At 36.5% G+C, this 25,591-nt stretch overlaps 1 protein-coding gene across 1 annotated transcript; it reads right to left on the reverse strand.

The window, feature by feature from the left end:
* Nucleotides 1–508: 508 nt before the first annotated feature.
* Nucleotides 509–25,492, reverse strand: LOC139719098 (sortilin-like). The gene is made up of 21 exons (XM_071630533.1): nucleotides 25,134–25,492; nucleotides 22,942–23,001; nucleotides 22,310–22,374; nucleotides 16,089–16,191; nucleotides 15,345–15,518; nucleotides 14,565–14,697; nucleotides 13,506–13,553; nucleotides 12,605–12,732; nucleotides 11,988–12,065; nucleotides 10,692–10,752; nucleotides 10,242–10,315; nucleotides 9,538–9,711; nucleotides 8,224–8,329; nucleotides 7,499–7,667; nucleotides 6,445–6,626; nucleotides 5,434–5,617; nucleotides 4,965–5,081; nucleotides 3,712–3,811; nucleotides 2,861–2,967; nucleotides 2,309–2,414; nucleotides 509–1,797 (listed from the first exon to the last, which is right to left on the reverse strand). Exons 1-21 carry the CDS (start codon nucleotides 25,488–25,490, stop codon nucleotides 1,783–1,785), a joined length of 2,541 nt encoding a protein of 846 aa, XP_071486634.1. The 5' UTR covers nucleotides 25,491–25,492; the 3' UTR covers nucleotides 509–1,782.
* Between the last annotated feature and the right edge of the window lie 99 nt (nucleotides 25,493–25,591).

The following is a 25,591-nucleotide window of genomic DNA, read 5'->3' on the forward strand; positions in this document are numbered from 1 at the left end:
GAGGACGAGTCCTGAGTATACTCGGGCAAGCGTCTATGGGAAATGTGTGTTGTAGCAAAATCAAACCGTCCTCAACGGGTTAAATGTTAAATGAAAGAAAGATATTATTTGTAGAGGGAGACAAAGTGAAGAAACTCACACCTGAAGGTTAAATGTTGTACTGTACTTATCAGCACAGGTTCTGTCAGGCTGCCCAAACAAGATGTATAAAATCTCATATTGGATGAATTTCACATAGAATAAATTGTATGACCAAAGTGAATTCCCTATCATATCAAAGTCACATAGAAAAGCAGGTCAACTACCCTATTGGAAACATGTTCACATATTCTTGTTATGGATGCTTTGAACTTATCAAGGAATATACACGTAAATCATTTTGAAATGATTTGTTTGCTTTCATCTGTTGGCCGTCCACATCATTAATGATAAAGATAAATTATTAATTATATTCATGTTTCATTTGTAGGAATCATACCATACACAAAGTAATATTCCACTTTTCAGATAAAAGATATCTGATGTATATCATGCTGCACACACCGTAATATTCCACTATCCGAAGGTGAAAATTTAATCACAGAAGTAGCGTTCACCGTTTTCTGATATCTCTTCATGGAAAATGTTTGATAAGAAATCATTATCACTTGTGACTTCACATTTCCCTCCACGAATTCTAGAACTATAAAGTAATCACCGACAAAATTTACATTTGAAAGACCTAGATATCATTACAAATAGATACTGCACTATGAATGAAAAAAAAAAATTACAAAAGTTTAATGCACAATTTAGATGCTCTGTCCAATTTTCCCCAAAACAAAACAATTTCTTCATAAGAATATTAAACATAAATTCATGTTTTGAGAAAATGTCTCCATTCTTCGAACAAACTGTCAAGCAGATTTTTTTTACTCCTTTGACAGCAGAGATTACATATAAAGTAGACTGAGTCCTGGGCAAATTAATCTTCAGTCATCATCCAAGTCAAAATAATCAAAATAATCACAAATGAAGATGCTGGGATAGTTACAGTATGAATGCCCTTACTAGCAAAACAAAGCTGTGAAGAAGTACAAATTAACAAGTGATGGAAAATTATCATGCAAATTGTTGATATCACATATATAAAAGAAATAATCTGACAAGCTTTATGACATTGTTTCAGTTTGCAAACAAGTGAAAAGCATTTTGTATCTGGGTAAACGTCCCTTCAGAATCTTATATCTAGCATTTCTGTTAACATTTCCAAGTGTTGCTACCAATGACATTAATTTGTTTTGACATCATCAGATCCAACTGATTGACAGACAAGAAAATTTCTATAGCTAACATATTTTCATTCACAGTATGAAACAAAATCTGTCGACAAAAAATGAACAATAATATGCATCACAGCAAATTGCATGCTATTCAGCATTCATTTCAAGCTTGAAGTCTACAGTCTACAGTCTAGTCAGATAAACATCCAGTGATAAAGTAAGAACGCTGTAGAAAGGGAAAAAAAAAGCCACTGCTTTCGGTGGAACAGAAGACAAATTGTTCCCAGTTGGAGACTTGTAAGACACAGTTCAAAGGGATACCAGTTGTCCCAAACTTTGGCTGAGGCAAAGTTTATTTCCCTCGGGGTGATTTTGTTTGGTAAGATTCCAGCATACTAAGTATGACTTACATTAATAAAGGCACTGTTTCACAAGGACATATCTTATATTCCTTTCACTTATTACTGTTGAACACTTCGACGTTTGGGAGAAACTTTGCTCCCACTTTTCTCCTCAGGGATCAGTCCAACATGTCCTGGTTAAAAGAAAAAAGAGAGAAAAAAAAATGTCACAAAACAGGAGAAATTAGACAAATTGATGCATCACTACATTTAGTCTGTATGCTGGTTAATCGGAGCAAGTTACTGAAATAGTGTTATAGAACACCAACAAAATTTTGTGTCACTCTTTTGCTGGGTTGCCATTTAATTCAATTTAATCTTCTTTGTTGTTGTTTTTTTGTTTTTGTTTTCCAAGCTCAATTCCATTTTCACTTTTCAGTATGCGTAGCAGGAGAAGAAAACATTGGCCCCTATACTTGAAGGGTATTCAGTCTTGGAAATGAAGAAAATAAAAAAGCATCAATTCAATTTCCGGAATATATTCTTTTGTAACTAAAAAGAGAAAAGAAGAATTAAACAGTGATGACAGAATGCCTTTTGATTTTTTAAAGTTGATAGGAAGAGAAATGTTCGTCCTGAAAAAAGATAGAAATACTGTTACAAGACTAACATCATGCCTATCAATTATCATGTCGTATTTCATACCTCATCTGAGTCGTCATGGTAACCTGGCATGGTGTCTACAATGTCCAAAGCCTTGCTGTCGAAGCTGTCTCCTTGACTGAGCTGTGAGTACTGGTAGGCCCTCATCCTGGGGGTCAGATCAATCAACCAAACAAAGTTGCTTTCATGTACTACACTCCTTGCATCATCTTATACAAGCATACATACACCTGGGATCTTTTACCAATTACTAAAAAATGCTGCCCAAAAACAAGACTAAGAGAAAATGAAAAATAAAAAATACCGAAAGTCAAACAAACAAATGAAAAAGCAAACACAGAAATAACAAGTACAATACAAAAGAGAAAACCCTGATGACAAATGTGTATTTTATTTCTGTCTTTCTTAGCTGTGATGTTCTTATTTTCACTGAGTGAATGGAATGTACTAACATTTCCAGAATAGCAGATTTTACCTCCCTTCTGTTTTTTTTTAATGAGATAATTATCAGACTTTTATGGCACACAAAAGCTTCAAGCACACCAAACATATCATGTCTGTAGTGAAATGACCAAAGAGACTCTTGAGACTGACCTTTGCTGGACACATGACCACTTCTGTTTCCTGTAGACAATGAAGGCGATGACCAGTACAGCCAGTACCAGGAAGGTGATTAGGACGCCAACGGCAGCTTTGTGCTTCTGAAAACACAAGACATTCAAGTTTTCTCACTCGTGTCATTAGGACTGTACTTCAAGGAGTAACAACAACAACAACAACAACAACAACAACAACAACAACAACAACAACAACAACAACAACAACAACAACAACAACAACAACAACAACAACAACAACAACAACAACAACAACAATGATAACAACAACAACAAAAACAATAATAATAATATGATTATAATCTAATAGATAATAATTATGGTCTTATTTTTCTATGAAAACTTCTTCGGTGATAATGCCGCTGTACAAGAAGGCCCTGCCATTACTAATACCCCAGGACTGTCAGGTACCCATTTACACACCTGGGTCAGACGCGACACTGTAAGTAAAAACACCTTGTCCAAGGATTCCACACTTGGCTGGATTTAATCTCGGGACCTTCTACTGAAAGTGAAGAGCCTCATCTATTACACTACAACATCCCTACATTGCAAGCATCAGTTTTTATTTGTTCTGATGGCATGCTGAAATCACAACTTCTTGCATCACCCTCATGGTATTTGGTTCATAAGGAAATGAATATCAATAAGAAACATCTGGAACGTTCAGAATACAGCAATGTTTGCAATGTTTCCTTTATTTGTAATGGAACAAAAAATATACATATTTGTAACGAGCCCTAGCACTGCCATTTCAAGGTGGGCCATTTTTAGATCAAAGTCGTCCATTTTTCATGACAACTGAGTTAAGTTGTTAACTCCACTCACCTTGGAGCTGGTTCCACCCTCACACTTTGCCTTCAGCTGCTCAACATTCCTCTGTGGCTGATAACCTCCTTCACAAACATCTCCTGGGATCTTACGGTATCTATGGACATAGAAAATAATCACATGAAATATCGTCTATAAAAAATGAGTCTTTTTTCATGGCCAAATTTAAAACAAGAACCACAAGGTACGGTACATATAATCAATTCATTTCCTTTCTACTTGTAATAACATTCTACCTTGTGTGTGTCACTAGCTGGTGTCGAGCCATTCAGTTAAAAGGTAGTGTTGTACTGTGACTTTCAAATGTGGAATACTTTGTATTTTGATGATAAAAAAGTGAAATGCTGATATTTTCACAACCTTTGAGTAACTGTAGCATCTCTGAATGTTGGCTTGCATATTATGTGATATTTTTCATAAAATAATGACAATCTAAAGTAACATGTAGTCTCATGAAATGATAAAAGCAAGAAATAGATATGGATCCGAAACTTTCACCCTTTTTTCTCTTGCCTTCATATTGGCTTTGAGTATTTGATGTAAAAAACAAACAAACAAAAAAACTTCCATGTACTTGTCATTCCACAACAATAGTTGTTGTTCGTAGCAATAAAAAGCAAAAAAGATAATGAAATAAACAAATAAACCAAGCAAACAAACAAAAACAAAAAACCAACCAACCAAAACAAACAAACAAACATGCTGATCACCTATAATAGAGAAGTCAACTTGTGTCTATTCCACACTCACTGGAATTACAGCTCAAGATTGTCTATGACCTTCAAAATGGGTTTTTGCGAACTGCACATTTGCCATGAGAAAAATATCTGAAAGTCGTTTGTTCTTTAAAACTGACTACAGCAATTGTGTGAAAGAAAAGAATCTTACATTACACTAATTCACAAGAAAACTGGTCATCTCCTTTAGGGTGACATGACATTTACTCCTGTTACAGCTGCTCTGGTCTTATTTTCTCAAAGGACTTGGGGTCAGGGTTGTGATAGGGTTTAAGGCTTAGTTTAATGTGAGGATTAGGATTAGGGTTATGTTTGGGGGTAGAATTTATGTTTGGCTTAGCATGCAGATATTTCATGGGAGTAATTGTCACTAGAGCAAATGCCATGGAGCTCTCCTTCACACATCTCTACAAAGGTTGTTTTAGAGCAGTATCCATCTAATGAAGTCCAGAGTATCACTAATCATCTCTAAGGGACTGGCTTGAGGTAGAAAGAATGGATTTCATCCCTCACCCCCAGGAGCTGAGCTCCTCTTCGTGGCCATTCTCACAGTACTCCAGCTCAGCGGCCTCCATGTCTGGACTCCGAACACAGTCCTCACTACCATTGGGTCGGTAGAAGCCAAAGTCACTGTAGACAACGTCAAAGGAAAGAGACACATTGAAGGTGGACTAATCACCCAATAAACAAATACAGTTTCAGAAAACTCTTCATTCCTTGACCAGTCTTAGGATAACTTTAATTCATGATCACAAATGTTTCACACTCACATCAAACTATAAATATGTTTGGTTTTATTTATGACACACTGCAGAATAAAGTTTATAGACCACTTTATCATTTCCTTTCCTTGTGTTCTTCATAATGCAAGATATTTAAAACAACCAATGGAACCTCAGACGAAGATGAAATATCATAAAGTTATCATGAGTTATCTGAAGTTTGAAAGATTTTTTTCCCCTGCACTCCCGATCAGACTCACCATTCATAGTCAGCCTTCTGACATGTGCAGTGCTCAGTGGACACCGCCACCTGCTCAAAGTTGAAGTTGACTCGGCAGAGGGCGTCTGGCCGCACCCTTCGAAAGGACTCCTTGAGGCCCAGCAGACACCCTGCGTAATCATTGTCTTCGTGTGGCTTCCACTCCACAAAGTCTTGGTCGGTGCCTGATGACCAAAGAAAATATCAAGGTAGAATTTGTACATATGTAGGTAACAGTGAGATGTACACAATTACAGGTCAGAAATATAGAAACAAACAAACAAATCAAAACCTTCCCAGAAATAGGTATAAAGAAAGTACAGGAATGACATTCAGAGTCTCATACATACTAGTAGTGTATCACAGGCTAGACAGCCCCTGAAAACTGCTGCTATATACATGTACAGTGCACTCCCATGATAACAAACATGGTTACAATGAAATTCTGGTTACAACAAAGCAAAAATTCAGGCCACAACATTTTTCGCTCTATGATTTTTATTGTTTATTTGTTCGGTTATAACAAAAGTTTGGTATAGTGAAAGAAAAACTAACACTCCCAAGGCTTTGTTATAATGGGAGTCCACTGTATAATTTGGAAAGAAAAAAAAAAAGACACGACTCTCTCATTCCCTACTCACAATCTCTCATTCTCCGTTCACACTCTCTCTTGCTCTGAACTCACCCTCTCTCACTCTCTGCTTACGGTCTATCATTCTCCACTCTCACTCTCTACTCACCCTTTCACTTTCTACTCACACTCTTGCACCCTCTGCTCACACTTTCACACTCACTGCTCACTCTCTACAAACACTCTCTCACACTCTCTACTCACACTCTACTCACACTCTCACTCTCCATTAACACTTGTTCACCCTCTACTCACTTTCACACTCTCTACTCACACTCTACTCAAACACACACTCTCTTTCTCAACTCACATTCTTTCACCCTCTACTCACTTTTTCTTACTCTCTACTTACACTACCGGTATCTATCTCTCTCTACTCACATTCTCTCCCTAGGATGGAGCTGAAGTCAATCATGAAGGATCTCCACTCCGTGTCCACTCCGTAACCCCAGATGCTGATATTGAGGGACTTGCGACTGGGTTCCGGTAGGAGTCCAGTCACTGTCACCGGCTCATCACTAAATGTGTATGAGTTCCAGCACTGGCCCTCATCATAGGAAAACCTGCACATTGTTGGGAGAAATGTGTGTGGTCTTGAGAATCCTGGAAAAATATTACGTATCAGATGCTGATCATGTCCAAGGCACATCCCTTAAACTTTTTATCTTAAAAGATGGAGAAAAGCATCAGCTTGCATTAGCCATGGTCACATTGTTCTTATTGTCATTCATTTACATTTCTTGATCTTTGGATCAAGAAGTTTGGGTCACTTATAAATGCACTTGTGCAAGAAAGAAGAAAGGGTGCACCGTCTGACAACTGATGACTGTGATGTAACAATACACTCCTGTCCATCACAACAACCACACACTTTAGAGGCACAGCCTGCAAACAGGTGGTATGGACTTGTTACGTGACAAACTTCGCTAAGTTTCAGTTTCTAGTATTCACACTGGCAAAAGATTACAAACTTCATGATCTTTTGCAAGTGTGATCACAGCTATTGTTGAGTTTTGACAGACTTGGGTATGCATTTGTTACTTTGAAAAATATGAGAGCGACCGCTTCCTCAAAAAAGAAAACAGAACAGGTTCATTTGTGCAAATGTCTACTCACACAAGATTCTTGTCAAATCATATATAACCACAGAGTCTTTACGTATTCACAAGCTGACATTCTTAACACTTTGCTCAAATTGTGATCTTGTTGTAAGCCCTTGATAACATGCCATGTTGCTGTAGTACAACTTTGATGGAATAATGCAAAACAATTGGATTCTTTCAACAACAACAACAAAACGAACAAGTTTCTGATACAATTTAAAAACTGTGCACTGTGCAGTATAAATGATTATATTTCTAGTCTCAAAAATTACTCTGTCATTTATATGAAGTGACATAATCGCTGGTGTAAGGATGAATGAATGGAGCATTACTTGATGGTGTCCGTTGCAGGGTCAGATGTGGGAATAGCAACCATTAATCCACCGCTGTTGGTGATGGCATAATGATGCGGCCCCAGGAGGGCGAGTCGCCAGTTGTAGCCTCCATCACTTGACACGTACACATCGGGTTCTCTCACCTCCAATCCATTGGCTACGGTGGCTGCAAAACAAAAATCATCCAGTAGTTTAGAAAATCACTCACATGACGATCATTTGTGAGATTCACAGTAGTTTACATCATTTTCGAGTTCTGCAGAATAACTTGAGAAATACTGACTTACTGTCAAATGAGGAAATAGCATTTTGCTTCAATCATCTTCCGAAACTAAAGAGGGTGCAAATGAGGGAAAAGATTCATTTATTATATGACCACAATTGGAGGTGTGCAATGAAACTTTATTTGTGACAACCTGACAATGTGATAGCTGAAATTACTACTTTCTGTTTCTTTCTTTTTCTGTAACATCTCAAACACAAAAACGCTTTGACCGTTTATGATATCTTATACAACATATATTTTGTTTGTCATTTCTCATCTTGTTGACGATATTCAGCACATTTCTGTTATTTTAATGAATATCAGTTGACTCACAAATTTTTGAAAACAGAAATGAAAACATAATGCAAAATGTGCTGCGTATACAGTAATAGAACTTTATTATCCAGTGTCACCTTGTCTGTACCTGAGTGAGTTCTCTCAAAAATATGACACTTACCATGAGCTATAATAAGACCGGTGGCTGTACTATGACTGATAGGACCTGAGGGAAAGTGGATCCCTTTCAGCTGACTGTATCGGTTGTGGATTTGAAGGCTGCATACCTGGTGGACAAAGTGGTCAAGATCGGTTTCTACTTTTTACCAGACTTTCATGTCTATTACTTACATAACATACCATGAATTTTAATGTCTGTGTCAAAAGGTAATCTTCATTCTTGACATTTGATCTTGAATAGAAAAGGTGCACTTCACAAAACAAACAAATTGTTTTTTAAGATGCCATCCAACCTGTATTGTTTTACTGCTGTGACATCATACTATGTACACAATTAGCATTCCATACATTATACAATTCAATCACTCTACCGTTTCCCTAAACTTTCCTGTGCATTCTCTGGTTCCATGACATTTGCTCCTGTGACTATTGCTCCCATGAAATCACAACCCTGACCCTAACCCTAAGTCCTCGGAGAAAATAGGTCCTTTTCAGGGCCACCATCACGTTCGACAAAGAATAAACAGTTCATCATAAAAACCACCATTCACTCTGGAGACAAGTTCTTAGAATCACATAGGATGGTCCCATATCATTGTAATCCCATTTGAATGCATTAATGAAATAAATAAAATTACAATTCCTTATATCTAGTGACAACACGCTGATCTTTCATAGAAAGCAAAGATCCTTTGACATTAAACTTAGATTATCATGCAAAGAGAATAAGAAGCAAGAAGTTTGTATGTTAGGTTGGCTATTAAAGGTACTATCTATATTGTGCACGAACATGAATTACACTCAACGAAATATCTCAACAAGAATATTGCATAACTTTACTTTCATGCCTACTTTAGAGAAGGCACAACCACTACCTATTTGCTGACTGTGCTCCCAGTTGTAGAATATTTGCCATCTTAAACTAAAAAAAATTTGAAAAGTCAGCAATACGTGGAGATGATTCAAAGCTTTGGATACACCATGCCCCAACATCCATTGGCAGTTTTATCAGTACTGCAGAAGCAGAAAGTTTCCACAGTAAAATTTGATTGTTAATAAGATATGTTGGGAGACAATGAGAGTAAGAATATGTGGAAAAAATAAATGGGAAGAAATCATCCATACATGATATAGAAGACAGGCACAATCAAACTGCTTCTTCAATATTTGTTTCTGTCTCCTCTCCTAGAACCACCGCCTCAAAGAACCAGTGACGAGACGTACAAACTTTTGGCAGATGGTGATGAAAGAGTTCACTTGTAAAGACTAGAGAGTACAACGACCCATCTCTGAAGGCCCCCTGCAGTCTACTCACCCCTTGGTCATTGCATTGGACATCCTTGGGTTGTCTGATCTTGGTCCAGATACCACCCCTATCATAGGTTATCATGGTGTGGATGGTAGAGTCAGGGTGGATCTGGCTGGCGAAATACACCCCTCGCATCGACTCCACCCGATAGAAGTCTGTGATCTGGCCCCCATTCGGAAACTGAGACAACGACATGGACAAACAAGGTATGTGTGACTACAAAGATTCATTATAGCTCTGGACTTTATTTAATTTGCATTTACACTGCTCTTTGTGTTTTTCTAGCATCTCTTCATTTTGTTGCATTAACTTATATACATTCATTACATCAATGACTGCTATTCTGTTGTCTCAGGAGTACAACACTGCTTCAAAATAGTTTGTATACATGTATATATCCATATCTTTGGCTGCCATACCTGTTTTAGTTTTGCAATAAGCCATATCTCAGCTAGACTTTCATCAGTCCAAAACTGATGCAGATTTTTATTAAACACAGAAATACATTTAACGGTAAAACACAAACAAAAATTATATGATGAATGAATATCATAAAGCAACAAAAACTTTTTATATGACATATGGCTACAGAAAATTCATCTCATACACATAATTTTTTTTTTTTTTTTCACTACAAGCAATCGACTTGGAGTCAAGAACTATCAAGCGAAATCACGATTATGGCAAGCACTATTTCAGAGTTCACATACCAAGTGTCTTTGCAGACTTTCTGAGAAGACGATTCCATCTGAGGCTGAGGTGTAGATTGTCCCTGTACCTGTGTCTGGTCAGTAACAAATTGAATTGAATTGAATTAAACTGAATTAAATTGAATTGAAATGAACTGAATTGACTTGACTTGAATTGAATTGAATTACAATAATTCAACAACACAGTCCAAAGCGATACCAATCACATGATATGGAATTTAAAGCATCCAGTTAATATTCCCACAGTTATTCCCAGTTAGCACTGGCAAAAGTAGAATGTTGGAGAAACACATCATTTTGAAAAATATTTTGAAAAATACACTTTTTGTATTTAATCTGAAAACCTTGATCATCAATCATAAAGGAAAACAACAGGATTATCACAACAACAACAAAATCAGTTAGTGAACACCAATATATGACTGCCCAGCTCAGATGCCATGTACTTACTTCCTGGATCATCCACATGCATGAATATCAACCCTTCACTCATGTCCAGCACCGAAAAGAACTGAATGAATATAAAACAGTGTAAAAAAAACTTTCACTGTTTAGGACAGAAATAACATTGGAAGAAAATAACATACGGATATGAATGATATCAAATGAAAATATCCAAATGAAAGACAAATCATGTAATTTAACTTTTGAAACAAAGACAAATATATATGTGTGGTGAGAATGTACGGACTATTCTTCTTCTCTTGTTTTTGTTTTTGTTTTTGTTTTGTTTTGTTGTTTTTTTTTTGGGGGGGGGGTAGGGCACAGCCTGTGTAATCACTGGGTTTACTATATAAAGGAATGTAATGTTTGACATTATTCCAATCTTGTCAGCTTGTGGGACATTAACGCTAGACTGCAAGATTAATAGCATATGATATGATTTGAAGAGAGTAACCACATCCACCATACGGTCTTCGAACCATATTCTCACTTTTCACTTAAATTAGTCAGTACCAGCATAATTTGTGCATATGAGGTATTTACTATCATCTGGCAAAACAATATCAAGGTCACTGAGTAAATTTGATATCATCATCTTATTTGTACTTAAACAAAAAGGGCCCATATACTCAGACAGTTATGGTAAATATGCATTCAAACCCACAAATCTTGTGTTTCAGCTCATTTCATTTCATGTATGTCAATCCATACTATAGTTGATGAAATATGTCACAAGGAATATGACTGTTTGCATGCCACAGTCAGCAATATTCAAAGATTGATAATTGTTCAAAGCTCTTACACAACACATTTATCTTACAATAAAAAAAAATGAAAATGAACAAGGCAGGATATAAAAAGATATGAGTACAGTGAATATCAATTTGAATAAACATCTTATCTGTGGTCATTATAACTTTGAAAGGTCTACAAATCTGATAGCACCCATTATCTTGATGAGTCAGAGCAATGATAAAACAGAAGCCTGAAAACAACAAAGTAAATGACATGGACTACAAATTTCATCATCTGTAAAGGTAATTATTATTGAATTGCTGCTTTACATTTCTACTAAAAATGACTGGTAGGATGTCATGTAAGTAATGTTTCATTTTAATTCGCAGCCTTAATCACAGAAGAAGAACACTTTCCGACGTAGTCGGGAATAGAGGTAGGGAATCACTCGCTTCGAATATACTGCAACAATTGTTCCTCTGCCTCTCACCACATGACGTGTTAAGAGAGTAATTGTTAATTAACTGATAAACTACAAACGATTAGGTGAAGCCATATTTAGCTTACCCTGTCACTAGTAATGGCAGGGAGTTGAGTTGGCTGCCAAGTATTTCCCTGGTCATTAGACACATGGAGAAGATGCTGCTCTGATGGATTCTTTAAAAAAAACAAGAAAAAAAATGGTTAGATTATTATTAACAAAGAAAAAAATGAATATCATATCAAATAAATAAATACAAAAATAAAGTGCACACATACATTTTGATGAATAAACACATTAATATACACATAAAAAATTAAGAAATAAATAAGCAAATAATTACATACTTTTATAAGACACACATACATTAATCAAGCTTTGACTCATCCATTCAATCAATTGAGTTATTGATCATTCTATGAACTAGGAGCTGAGCTAATAGATTGAGTCATGTTTCAAAAAGAAGTAAGTATTCCAATGAATGCAAGACAAGTCTATGTAAAAGCATGCGACACGCAAATGCTTGTGACCCATATGATTTCACCGTAAGACTCCTTACAAGGATTACTGCATGACAGTAACGTATTTAGCCGTGTGACATTGGTCAAAATGTTGTACAAACTGAAATTACAGTTTACAGCGATCATGACAGTCATTTTCATCTTTAATCTTAATCATCATAATTGACGCCATTATCATTTACATCATTCCCTCTAGACATATTTCTGTGCAGCATAAACTGGATATCTCCTTTACTTACTTCCTCTGAATCCACAGCAGCATAGATGAAATTTCCTTGAATACCAAAGTTTCGCACCCCTTTTTGAAGAGCTAAGAAAGACAAGTATACAATCATGTACCCCTTGTAAAGTTCAATGAGACAGTTAGAACATCGCAAATTTGAAAAAACAAACAAACAAACAAACAAACAAACTTCCTGTTAAAACATACTTCTCTTCTTCCAAAGAGAGAAAAACATTCCAAGTTTCACAAGCTGAAAGCTGGGGTTCAAGGAGTTAGTGTATACATGTACCTCAATTTGCACACAATATTGAGAGCAGCGATTTGGAGAAAAAAACATGAAATGGATTGTGCAAAGTTTTCAAAATCACAATATTTCTGGACAGAAAAAAAAACCTACTGGGAATATGATTTTTTATGTTGTTGTTGTTGTTGTTGTTGTTGTTGCTGCTGCTGCTGCTGTTGTTGTTGTTGTTTAATCACAAGATGTGGGCCATTTCTTCGCACAACAATGCTCCAATTTGTCGCAAGAAACAGCACAAAATATTTTAGAATAGAAAGGTACCATGTGGACTACAGTACTTAAACTAAACCGACATATGGGTACTTGTAGATATATGGTAAGTTGGACCAGACACCTTTTGGGTATTTTTGTTCAAAGATAAGAATACTTCAAATGTAAACAAGATTGCATTTTACATATATATGGAGGTAAAGCTTATAATGAATCTTGTTCTGCTACACACAATATGGAAATCAAAGGTTGCTTATATATTTTTTTTTTTTTTGGTATCATTGCTAGTTGCTTTATAGAACACATGAATGGACGTTTTGCCTTCACTGGCCGACACAGTTGTACTTACTTGTATAGGAGCTACCAAAGTTGGCTGTTCTCATCAGCTGGAGAGTCTCTCCTATGAAAAGAGAAAAGCTTCTAAAGGGTAAATCTGCACATCACACAATCCAGCAGGATTTATGATCAAGACTTTGCACTGTGACACTAAGCTAACATTACAGCATCATCACATCAATATCATTTATCATTACACTGAGAAAATGGCACAAATAACACAAGATGTTTCCAAACACCATCTTAAGACATAAGAGAGATTGTTTCTGAAAAAAAGAAATCTGCCACAAATCTACATAAAGACTCAATTCCACATTTTCAGAGTTTGGGTTAGAGTATCAATGCATTCTCCATCTGAAGGCACCTGTCTGACTGGTAAATGAGAGATGGCTGTAATGCCTGCTCTTGACTACACAATTAAATGCGAGAAATGAAAATATTCTCTGAACATCCAATCATTTCTATTTTTGAACAATCATACCTCCTTGTCAGCTCAAGACAAAATCAATACTCATTTGATATCCAGGATAGCCTATTTGGCCTTGGCAGTGTTTTCTTCTCCTTTTATGAGGGTCCTGCCATCATTATTACTCAAGAATGATTAAACATGGCAATAAGATTATAAGATAACAATAAGATACCAATTTATACTTACTGACCATGAAGTGCACCACAAAGCATTTTACTGGCAAAAAAAAAAAAAAGTTTGTACAGGACAGGATTGAAACCCAGCATCTCTTGATACAAAAGAGTCAAGAGCACTCTCTACTGTGCAGTACCCGCTGCATGCTATAGGACTTAGAACTGTAGCACTGGCTTTCGGGCTGAAACAAGGTGGTCTAGTAGATCGCCTGTCCAGTGATCAGAAGGTGGTTGATTCAAATCCTGCTCGAGTATGCATGCCCATATCTTTTGTCATGGCTACAACTAAAACACTGATCAATTCAGTGCTTATTTACGTCGATGTTGGGCAAATTTGTCCATCAATTGCAAGAATGTCAGCGTCATTCCAATGAGGTCAGGAACACAACTGTCAAGACAGAGGCTGATTTCTCCTGTGCCCACCACTAACCTGAATCTTTGTACTGCAGAATGAAGAGAAGATCCTCAAACTGCATCTCCTTAGTGGCCCAGGCAGCCTGCTCAACGTGGGACTTCAACATACGCCAGGTGACTCCAAAGTCTCGGGACAGCCACAATTTCATCTGGTCAGTTTGAAGGTAGAGATGGACAGAGGGAGGGATGGACAGAGGTGAGATGGGAAGGAGGGAAGTTGGAAAGAAGAAAGGAAGGAGGATTGATTGATTGATTGATTGATTGATTGATTGATTGATTGATTGATTGATTGAAGGAGGAAGAGAAAGGAAGATGAGGAGACAAAAAGGATAGAAGTTAGGGAGAAGAAAGACATGAAGATAATAGACGAGGGATGTGATAAAGGGATTTGACAAGAGAGGCAAACTAGGTAACATCAAAATTATCATTCTGATTAATGTCATTATCCTCAGAAGCAAAACTGCTCATGCAATGGAAATTAATCACTACATTCCTAGATTGTAATGGAAAGTAACTGGTCTTGACACCAATACTTGATTGTTTGTGCTATCTTTCTTTAACATTTTTATTCTCTTTAGAATATAAATAAAGGGACTTCCTTAATAGCAGTGACATATGCCATGCAAATTAATGTTCAGCTCCATTGCTGATGTCTTTAGTATCATAATTGTGATTATTTTAAGTAGTAACAGTAGTAATAGTAGTAGTATCATTATTACTATCATGATCATCATTGCCTTCATCATTAGTATTATTATACTATCTGGCTAACTGCTGTAAATCTCAGCTACTTTACCTCATCTCTCGGTGCCCTGACAAAAAGCACATCTGGGTTGGTTGGGTGAAAGGCAACCTTGCCCTCAGGATAGAAATCCACAGATACTTTCTGGAAGGAGCGAGCCCCGTCCTTTGAGATGAACAGATCAGACCGAAACACGTCCATGTCGTACTTGTAGGAGACAAGGATTATCTAATAAAGTCAAAGAAAAAAGACATTGTGTAAAGACAATTGATTAACAAAAATTTGCAAGCATAAAACTTTTAAGGCTCATAGTACTGTTAATATAGAGGATTAGAGATTACTTCACAATATCAAGTAAGACTGATTGGATGATATTCAATCAGACATTGAAACAAATGAAGAACACAAAGTTTACTTCCAAGTACATTGTATCTCCACAGATCAATTTCAGGCACAAGGCAATTCCACTATTAAAAACACTGACAAGACTTATTGCAACTGAATGAATGATTTCGACTGACAAGGCTCTTGGTATTTACACTGTATGCTGTCAAAGTGATTGCAAATGTTAAAAATGTCTACAAATTGAATGATGAGACACAACTCACACATCAAAATTTAACTGTTCTTCACAAATTAGATTTGCACATTTCCTGTTCTTAGTACATTACAAATACATTTTCCATGCAGAACACAGCTCTCACACAAAAATATTGACTCAATAGCCAGATCTAAAATTCACTTCATGGAGCACTAGCTCTATGAAATGGAAGACTCTATCATATCAGAGTGTCTCACCCTGCCTGGGTCCAGGGGACTCTTGAAGATCCCATTATCAGCACGTATGATGGCGCCATCGATCCTTGAGTCTATGTTGCTGAAGGTCTTGCCATAATCCAAGCTACAAGAGGGTGAACAAGTTTGAATTATATCAAAATTGAAAGTATCACCTTTCTACTGTAAAAAAAAAAAAAAAAAAAATCATGGAGTTGTGTATCAAAATTGCTTTCTGCAAAACAAAAGCTAATACTGTACATATATATTTCATGGTGTGTATTAAAGTTATTGTGCTCTGCTGAACTGGTGGGAAATAACAGCATATAGTACACTCTTTAGAGATTTTAGAAGAATGTGTAAAAAATACTCTTATCACTTGATAAATCATTCAAATGATCAAAGTCAATATAAACTGACCGTGTATGATAAATCAATCTTGCAAAAGTTTCCATTTTGCAGATAGACAATTTTAATATGAAAACAACATGCACAAGGAACTAAGAAAAAAAAAGAACCAGCAGTTTCATAGCATTTACAGTGGATGTCCATGATAGTGTAAAGTGTACCATCACATCAGACATACACTTTGTAAGTGCCTTTCTGGCAGCTCTCACTTTCATTGTGTATTGTTTGAAGTACAATGACGCCACAGCTACACCACACTGCTCAATAAACTGTTTCAAACATACACCCACTGTGGCCCCTAAGCAATCACAATTAACTGAGGCATGTGGTAAGTGCTTTGTGTTGCTTTGTGTTGTTCAATGATATGCAACCACTATCATCATAATTACTACGCAGTCTATATTGGCAATCCCTAACATGTACCACGTAAGCAGCTCGAAACGTTCAAAACGATTTACTATAAAATATTGTTACCTCCTAACAATTATCTTTTCATAATCATCATCAAAATCATCATATGATAACATGGAAAAGTATGAAGAATATTAAAATTGTTACAACAATGATCATGATAATAATTACTAATGCAATGATGATAACAATTATAATAATAGCAATCATGGAAATGATTACAATCATAGTTCTTGTTATCCTTATCCTTACTATTACCACTACTACTAATAATAATTATCATTAACATAATTATTATCATTATTATTATTCTATCAAAACTACTACATGTTCTATTACCACTATTATGACATTTTTGTTATCATCATAATCATCAATATCATCATTTTCAATATGACTGTACATACAAACAACCTAATAACAAACTTGTTTACTTTTAATTACTAACTAAACCACAACATAGTCCAGTCTTTGCAATCCATATCTCAGGTTTCCCTCCTGTCCACTTGTATTCAGTGCAGTAGACTGAACAAAATTGACACTCAAAATTCTAAGATTTCCTCCAAACATTGGGGAAATGCTGTTTCAGACAGCTCATGAACCCTAGATGTGAATAGCAAACACAACCACTAATTTTTTCATTCTGAGCCAAGAAAATGAGTCATACACATGTGAATTTGCACTACAATGCATACATTCCAACTATCCAATATTATTGTTTACTTTGTACGTGTACCTGGATGTAACTTGAAAATCCACTGCATACCATGCAGTTAGTCCAACGAACAGATTTCTTGCAGTATGTAATTTTTTAATACCATGCATCAAGTCACACCAAAAGATTTCTTGCAATTTGTAATTTTTGTGCTTTTATATGAAACGTGTATTTCTTAGGCCTCTGTGCAAGCAACATGTTCACAGAGAATCATTAACATGTCCATGAACTTGAGATGCTCACACTAGACATCAATATCAAGTGGTTTAAATTTGCAAGCCACATTGATGAATGCATGTATTTAGGTCTACATTGTATCCAGGGAAAAACATCAACGCACACTGTCTTGATGAAATTACTTCAAACACTACCATTACACTACAGGCGTACCGGTATTCCACCTGACAAAATATTCCATACTTTTTACACTATCAGGAACAGCTGACATCCATACAAACAGACAAATAAAACGACAGACGACATAAAAATGTGCTGCTTCTTGTCCACTACTTACAAAATTAAGACTGAAAAAAATTTGTATCAGGAAAAAGTGACAAGAAAATGTGTATTGTTATATAATGTTCAACACTAAATACTATGGCTCAAGTTCCTTTTCTGTCATGGCATCCACCCTATGGAACACCTTACCCAACTCTGTTCGCACCGCACCAACACAAGAGACTTTCAAAACTAAACTAAAGACGTATTTATTTAATCAATACTTTGATCATTTTTCTTAATTTCTTTATTGTTGTTGTAGTCAGTTGTATTGTATTACATATGTATTTTCTAATTGTATTGTTATTATAGAAAATTTTGTAAAGCGCATAGAGACTTCAGTGTAACATGCGCTATATAAGCAGAATGTATTATTATTATTATTATTGATCAATGGATGTAAACAAAGCTTTGTATCTTACTTTTAAGCTATTTTGGGAGGTTGCAGAATAATTTCATGTATGAATCTAAACCTGTAATGCACTCTTTCCTGTTCTGGGTTTGATCACATGAAACTCAAGACCACAAGAGTAATGAAATCAATGATATCGCATCATCACAAGGAAGTAAAAGTGAATTCAAAATGCAGGGCAAGGACTGGTGAGAACATCAAGTCATGTTTACTGGTGTACATTACATAGCACGACACTGGTGTACATTACATAGCACTACACTAGTGTAATGGGTATCTTACAGCTACATAGAAGTTTCAGTTCATGCTTTCTACACACACTTACACATAAACACATTTAAACAAACACACACACACACATACACAGTATACTCTGAGATGTAAATCACGACTTAAAGGACAAGTCCACCTTCATATACATAAGGATTGAGAGAATGCAGCAATATTAGTAGAACACATCAGTGAAAGTTTGAGGAAAATTGGACAATCCGTTCAAAAGTTACGAATATTTTAAGTATCTGCGCAGTCACTGCTGGAAGAGAAGATTACTACAGTGTATGATGTCACATGCGTACAACTATATCAGGAAAATAAAAAGAGAATTTGACAAAACTTTACTTTTTGAATAAAGTGCACATTTCTTCGACTTGCTACTGACGTATGATTAAGGGTAATATTATTCCCCCTGCCTTCTGAAAGAGAGAAGTCAAGTGTTCTTTTGTTATGCGAGAAAAATGGAAATATGTTGAATTTTCTTTATTCTTTCTTTATATCGTTGTACTCATGTGACATCACAAGCTATAGTAGTCTTTTCATCCAGCCGTGACTGAGCAGAAACTTCAAAAATTCATAACTTTTGAACGGATTGTCCGATTTTCCTCAAACTCTCACTGATGTGTTCTACTAATATTGCTGCATTCACTCAACCCACATGTCTATGAAGGTGAACTTGTCCTTTAAATCACTGACACTGTTCAAGCTGATTTGTCCTCACATTTCCTTCTGTGACAACAGATGCCCTAGGATACTTCAACTAAATATGGCTAAAAAAAATATAGATTACTGGTAACACCCAAAAGCAGTGCACAGTGCTTGCACAACACATACATTATACATCGTATATATATTACGTTTTATTTCTGCTAGATAATTCAGAAACTGAAAGAAAATGTACATACTCGTAAGATACAAAACAAGTACCGGTAGCACATGTACACATACTATAATACAGTGCAGTCTACTATACTGTAAACGTCAATATTTTCGCGCGATTAATTTTTCGCGCTGAGCGGCTCGAAAACGTATTCGCGGGTTCTTAAATTCGCGCTCCGCAGCAGGTTACTTTACTGTAGTACACATTCACTGCTTTCATCCAAAGCCTCTGCTACATAGCTTGCTATGCCAGCGTACGACAAGCGACGTAGCGAGCGGCTCGACTGCGAGTACAAGCACTCAAATACGTAGTACAGCTGTGACTCTAGTACCGTAGTCTAGGGGGACTGTAGCATCGATGCGTGCGGTGCACACATGCATGCTACAGTACACAGCAATCTAGGGTATCGTCTCTTCGCACAGTACTAGTAGCGTAAACATGCATGTACATTGTACTACGTAGCAGGATCATCGATGAAGCGCACACAATTCATCCCGTTCAAAATGTGCGTAGAAAATTGTGAAGATATATTCGCGCGTTTTTGAATTCGCGCTAGCCGAGCGTAGCGCGAAATCCGCGAAAATTAATGTACCGCGAAAATTTCCACGTTTACAGTAAACATTTTTTCTTCTCTTATTTCAATCATTAAAGCCTTCCCCTGTGGTTTATGATATGATAGTGAATTGAGAAATGAAAATGGAATTAGCCAATACAAAATCTACATGATTAATCAGCAGTGTATGAAAGTAAACACTTGTTGATCATACATCCACTGTGGCACTGGGACATGTGTGTACAGCAGTCATGTATTTCACCACAATACTAGTACCCTATGTGAAGGAAATGGGCGATAATGCTTCAGAGTGCTAGCACACTGCACTGACTTGCTGTGTACACAATGCCACTGTGATTTTTCACACATCAACCCGCTTAACACTCACTAACCAGCAGACACTCATTTATTATACATTCTCTTGGTACCCTCTTCACTCTAGAGGGAAAAAAAATATATGTCTACAAAATGTACAAATGATGCAATTACTATTTTGTAAAATGGCTGCCATCTGTGTAAAGCACAAACTCTTGTGACTATGTTCATATGCAGAGGAAATACCCCATTAACACACCTTTCCACTGGATATTCTGGCGCATAGGAAAAATGTGAAAATCCACATGACAAATTCTTTGCTATGAAATAGCCTATTTTTATGCATGATTTTACTCTTCATCATTTGCTTACTTGTCAACATACAGCACTAGACAATTTGTCACCCTTTGAAGGTGTAGCATACAATCAATTAATTAGTAGATTCACAACATAGCACAACTTCGAGCAATGGGGGGGGGGGGGGGGGGGGGCTCATTTATTGCAGGCAAACCCATTTGTGTGACCAAACCATCTGTTGACCGTGTGTGAACTGTGTCTCACACAGTTGTGTGTGTGTTCTTGATTCAAGTGAAAGTTCCTCAATTAGCTAAATTTCTCTGAGCTCAAATGCAGGGCACACACAGTCACTGTATGGATATGAGGGACTAAGAATTCTATACACTGAATAGTCCACTAACACTTTGTATTTTCCTTTTTGCCAATAAGAGGACCAACAACATCCTTACGTCTTCTTGTTTCCAGCTCTCTATGTAATTATCAGTATTGTTACTTTCAGACAACCCAAGTTAATATGCCTACGATGTAGGGATATACATTCTATACGACGTATTACTATGAAACCATTCGAACACATCTTCCCAATTTGTATTATATTATTATAGCATCAGACCTCACGCACTGTAATGTTCGATGAGAAGCTCTCTTGTGCAAGCGGAACCTTGTGCATGCTTTGCGTATTGTGGTTTTACATTGCATCGGATTCATTTAGTAGTTCCCAAAAAAGCTGTGCCTACTTACATAATGACAAATATGGATATGACAGCATTCAGACACAATCGTATCAATATACGGTGTATATCTGAACAAATGCATAAACAATCATTTCAAACTATGACATATATTCATATGATGTATCAACTTACCGCATTTCATATCAATATAGAGCCATTCAGACATATAAAAACAGCCAATACCCATACAATGTATCAATACAAGAGCTCTCTAGTCTGAAAGGGGGTATGATGTCTACCTGTAGTAACAGGAATTACTCCAATTCAATATCCTGACACAGGAAGTAATAAACCTAAATCACTTCTCTAGAGACTAAGGAAGTCAATACTGCCATGCAAACTGACAAGGATGCACCTCCACATTCAAATTGGCTTCAGTCAAACAATACAAATAAACAGAACAGTAATCAAATGTTTTACTTGAATCAGACATTGAATAATGAATGTTAAAGGATTTCAAGGTGTCAAATGTTATCATGGAACACTGATATCAATGTGAACCTAAATACATGCAGATTAATCATCAGCAACCTCTGTTTACATTATTTTTTGAAACATGGATTTTTTTTGGATAGTCTTGAAAGGGTAAACTCAAGATGGTTTTGAAAGCGTAACTCAAGATGGTTTTAAAAGGGTAAACTGAAGATGGTTTTAAACGGGTAAATTCAAAAGTGGCATGATACCCATCAAGATTGAGTCTCATCACAGAGCGATAAAACAAAAACACAGAAGCATGTAATCATACGTACCTCAGCCACAGGTGTGATGGCGCTGGTAGAAAGCCAAGCTCTAATGTTGTCAAGGCAAGGAGCTCCTGCAGAAAACAAGAGTACAGAGAGAAGATGGACAAACCTGGACAAGAATGAAACCACTCTTACTTGACTAGGCCCTACAGAATCTTTTGAATATTTGTCATCCACAGACAATTCTGTTTCAAAGTGAACAGTGGGGTTGGAAATGTCAAACAGATATTCCTCAGACATGTTTGGTATTAAATGATAGTTTAATGAAAATCAAGGAAAATAAAAATAATGATGTTCAAATAGCACAGATACACATGTAGTGGGTTTTTTTTTTTTAAGTATGGGTAGTTAACCACCCTTATTTGAATTTCAAATCACCATTGAGAATAAATAAGACATTATGAATAGCATGTTCTCAGTGTAATGATGAAGAAAGTATGCTGCAAAGTGTTGCACCTAAATGCAATGTACATGTATAACTGCCCTACTAATAAGTTTGCTAACTGCTCACACACATCCACCAAAAACTATACTGTGCACAGGTTTATAAGATAACACATAAACAGGATTTTTTTTTTTCTACAGAAACGGTTTAAAAACTGTGAAATACCAGATAAACTGTTGATCTCTTTGCTTACCTTACTATCCTGTCCTGTCCATATTAATGCCAGGTTGAAGTTACTATCATTGAGGTGGAACTGCAAGGAAAAAAAAAGAATTGACCGGAATATCGAAATTACATCATAAAGTACCTATAACATTTAATGCCACACAAGTCTTATCATTGAGGGTATCAGAGTGACAAATAAAAATGATGTTTTTACGTCCGATCAGACAAGACAGGCAAAGAAATTGTTGCCTAAATGAATATGTCACCTACTTTAAAAAAAAAAAAAAAGTTAGCATGTAATATAAACATAAAAATAGAAGTACTTTCCTATCTAACCTTAAAGGGGTACTTAAAAATGCTCATCATGTAACACATTTTGTTGAGGAGGAATATACAAACCCTTACATTTCTGATAATATCCAAGTATATCAGTTCAATATTTAGAGCTTACATAAGACGTAAAGAGGGTGGAATAAGTCAGGTCATTTGGTTTCAAAAGAAATAATAAATCATTGATTTTCCACTAATTTTTGAATATCAAGACAACACTGTCAATATATGATTTGAATCTTCCTCAGAATGATACCAGCTCAGTCAAAAAAAAAAAGAAAAAAAAAATATATATATATTGTATACATACGCATATATACTCTTGAGAAATCAGAAGTGGGTTTAACTCCAGAAACATACACAACTAAACTTCCTTATCAGCCTTTTTGGCATAATGTCAAGTTTCACTTTCACATGGCAGGTAAAGTGAGTGAGTATTGGTCCAATTGACATTGGTCTTCTACACAAGCACTCATACAACTTATTTGTATGGCCTTCGTGTCAAGTTTATCCAGAAATCTTTTCCTTAATGTTCACTGTTTATTAATTTACCAAGTTTGTAATGTCTCTCTCCATACCCTAAACCCCACAACCCCCCCCCCCACACACACACACATGACCAAAGATTCAATGATTTTAACGTACCAACCATCATCATTAACAGTCTATTTGAAGGAATGCATAATATAAACAATAACAGAAAATGGCCCACTGGAACATCTGTTGCTCACATCCAGCTATAAGTGCTGCATACAGATGCAGGGATGATCTTGGCAGTGTGGCCTTGTGGATGATTTTATTTTGCTACTAAAATACTTGACCGAAAGATCGGTCTGTATCAGTCCGTCGGGGAATGTTCCGCGGAGACTGCGTCTGGCTTCACGGATCCCCTCCGTATACGGAGGAGAGCGTTAATGGCAAAAATAAAAGACTCCTCCGGACAGACAGATCTTTCTGTCTACTAAAATACAAACTATTCCTCTCAGCCCTATTTTTAAACAAACATGTAACACATCTGGTCATTGGCATTCAGCATTACCCATCAGCTGCTGGGTAGTGCACATCATGTGATTATTTAACATAGAATATTTAATATACAAACACAAATAAAGTCAGCCTCTGTCATCAAAATGGATATGTGAATATACCAGTCTTCCAAACACCGACATCACTATCAGGTAAATGGAGATGTTATTGTTTTGTTGGGAATTACCCAGTTTAACTGAGGTTTGTTTGTTCATTTGTTTTCTCATATAACAGAGGTAAGACATCACCAACCTGTAGATGAAGCTTGATGTATAAATCAAGGCAGAAATAACATAATAAGCTCATGATTTCTGTGGAATAAGTTACACTTTTGCCATATGGGTATGGGAGTGAGTTATACTGCATGCAATAAAGTACATCTGGTCCTACTCCTACTATGTTTACTGCAAATACAGCAAGACTGAAATGCCAAGTGAAGCATTGAATTAGATTACCCAAAACCAAGACTTTACTTTTTACTCCAACAACAAATAGCAGGTGATGGTGCTGTACAAACCTTCAAATGTGAATGATGCCACATTTAAAAACATAACAATCCTATCATTTGATACATTCAGGGATAGAGTCTAGACTAGTAGTAGTCCTATATCAAAAATTCATAAGGACCTGGGATTTAAAAAAACAAAAACAACGACAACAGTTGGTCAGAAGGGTACTAGTAGTGGACCCTTCTTAAAAATATAACATTCTACCAGACTACCGACACTTGCTGCAGATCCAGAAATACTAAACTAGGTTCATTTATTTAACCAAGATCTGCAACAAATTCCATCAAGTTCGCGAGAGGAGGCACATGACATGGATAAGCTTCAAACTATCAATATGCTCCTGTTAGTAGGTCACCTTATTGTTATGAATTCTGTCGATTTGATCACCAGTAACCCCGCAATTTCCATCATTAGCGGCACGAGCATTTCTCCGTCTAGGCGTGAACTGTCCAGAGGCGGAAGCTTGCGAGTCCACGTCCCCACGGCTCCGGGGAAGAAGCTGTTCGCCAACATCTACGTCCATGTCAGCTGCTTTGTGACCGTAAGCAGTTCGAGTGTACGGGAGACTGCTATGTGATGTTTTCTGATGATATGACAAGTCTTGGCTGAAGTACACGACATCATTATCGACTTTCGGTGTCAAGGTATACAGTGATCCAATTCGAAAATTTATAGTGACAAGAAAAAGAGATATAAACACGTATGAATTCATGGTAGTAGTTCTCCGATCATTATCAACAAATCTTCAGTCGTTACGTGGTGCGCTACGTACGTGCATCATGATCACGAGAACACAGTTGCTTCTACGTACAA

This window comes from Diadema antillarum, unplaced genomic scaffold, assembly GCF_040938485.1.
Source record: "Diadema antillarum isolate AM-2024a unplaced genomic scaffold, OU_Dant_1.0 scf00000104, whole genome shotgun sequence".
In the NCBI taxonomy this organism is placed as follows: domain Eukaryota; kingdom Metazoa; phylum Echinodermata; class Echinoidea; order Diadematoida; family Diadematidae; genus Diadema; species Diadema antillarum.

Excerpts from the sequence above, each read along its gene's own strand:
- LOC139719098 (XM_071630533.1), bottom strand. The coding sequence starts at position 25,490 with ATGAATTCATACGTGTTTATATCTCTTTTTCTTGTCACTATAAATTTT. Across the intron at positions 12,733-13,505 it reads CTTTGGTAGCTCCTATACAA|CTCTTCAAAAAGGGGTGCGA; the intron begins GTAAGTACAACT and ends TGTCTTTCTTAG. Across the intron at positions 10,316-10,691 it reads GCATGTGGATGATCCAGGAA|ACACAGGTACAGGGACAATC; the intron begins GTAAGTACATGG and ends GTTACTGACCAG.